General features: G+C 40.7%; 1 protein-coding gene across 1 annotated transcript; it reads right to left on the bottom strand.

Moving 5' to 3' along the window:
- Nucleotides 1–27: 27 nt before the first annotated feature.
- Nucleotides 28–688, bottom strand: LOC106511997 (signal transducer and activator of transcription 1; the record flags this gene model as incomplete). Its single annotated transcript, XM_014000705.1, is given in 4 exon segments — nucleotides 28–106; nucleotides 198–276; nucleotides 426–506; nucleotides 593–688. Coding segments are annotated over 4 exon segments (335 nt in total), but the record flags the coding sequence as incomplete, so codon positions are not given.
- Nucleotides 689–690: the final 2 nt, after the last annotated feature.

Below are 690 nucleotides of genomic sequence, written 5' to 3'. Positions count from 1 at the left end.
ATTTATATTTGTACCTGCTTTTTTTGCGTGATGAACATGGCTTGTTTGAGACATTCCTCCTCCATCAGTCCAGGCTTGATCTGGGCCAGTTCAATAATCTGCTCCACTGGTAACAAAACAAAAAATTCTGTCAAACACATAAAAAAAAACCCATAGAAGTTCAAACTGATGAAGCTCTGCTGATTTCTGTGTCAGACCTTTGTTTTGCCAGGTTTTCTGGATGTAGTCGAGCTTTTCATTTAGACCCTCCTGCATTTTGATCTCTTTCTTTAGTTCCTGCGTGAGAATTTTACAGATTAGGGAATAACGCAGAATGAGAAACACTGGAACGGGCAGCTAATGAGCAATCGATGCTGACACAATGAGAATTAGTGCTGCTAGTTTGGAAAAGGTTTCTCTAGTTCAGTGAGAGGGTGTGCGTTTACCGAAATCTTGCTCTTCAGTTCAGAGACCTTACTGTCCATATCTCTCCACGTCTGAGGCATGACCGACTGATTGTTGCAGCTCTGATTTCATAAAATGCATTTCTGTCACACTTTCAACAGTTTTTAAATTTAGGTTTATTCCCCAAAAAATCCATTTAATGACTCACCTGAGTCGCTGCGACTGAATCAAGAATCTCCTTTTCCCATTTCAGGCAGTCCGACAAAATTCTGGCCAAGTTCACGCAATCATCCTGAAATTGTTGCT

The sequence above is a fragment of the Austrofundulus limnaeus genome, unplaced genomic scaffold (assembly GCF_001266775.1).
Source record: "Austrofundulus limnaeus strain Quisiro unplaced genomic scaffold, Austrofundulus_limnaeus-1.0 Scaffold3810, whole genome shotgun sequence".
Taxonomy (NCBI): domain Eukaryota; kingdom Metazoa; phylum Chordata; class Actinopteri; order Cyprinodontiformes; family Rivulidae; genus Austrofundulus; species Austrofundulus limnaeus.
The sequence above is the reverse complement of the archived record's forward strand: the minus strand, read 5'-3'. Positions and strand labels throughout refer to the sequence as shown.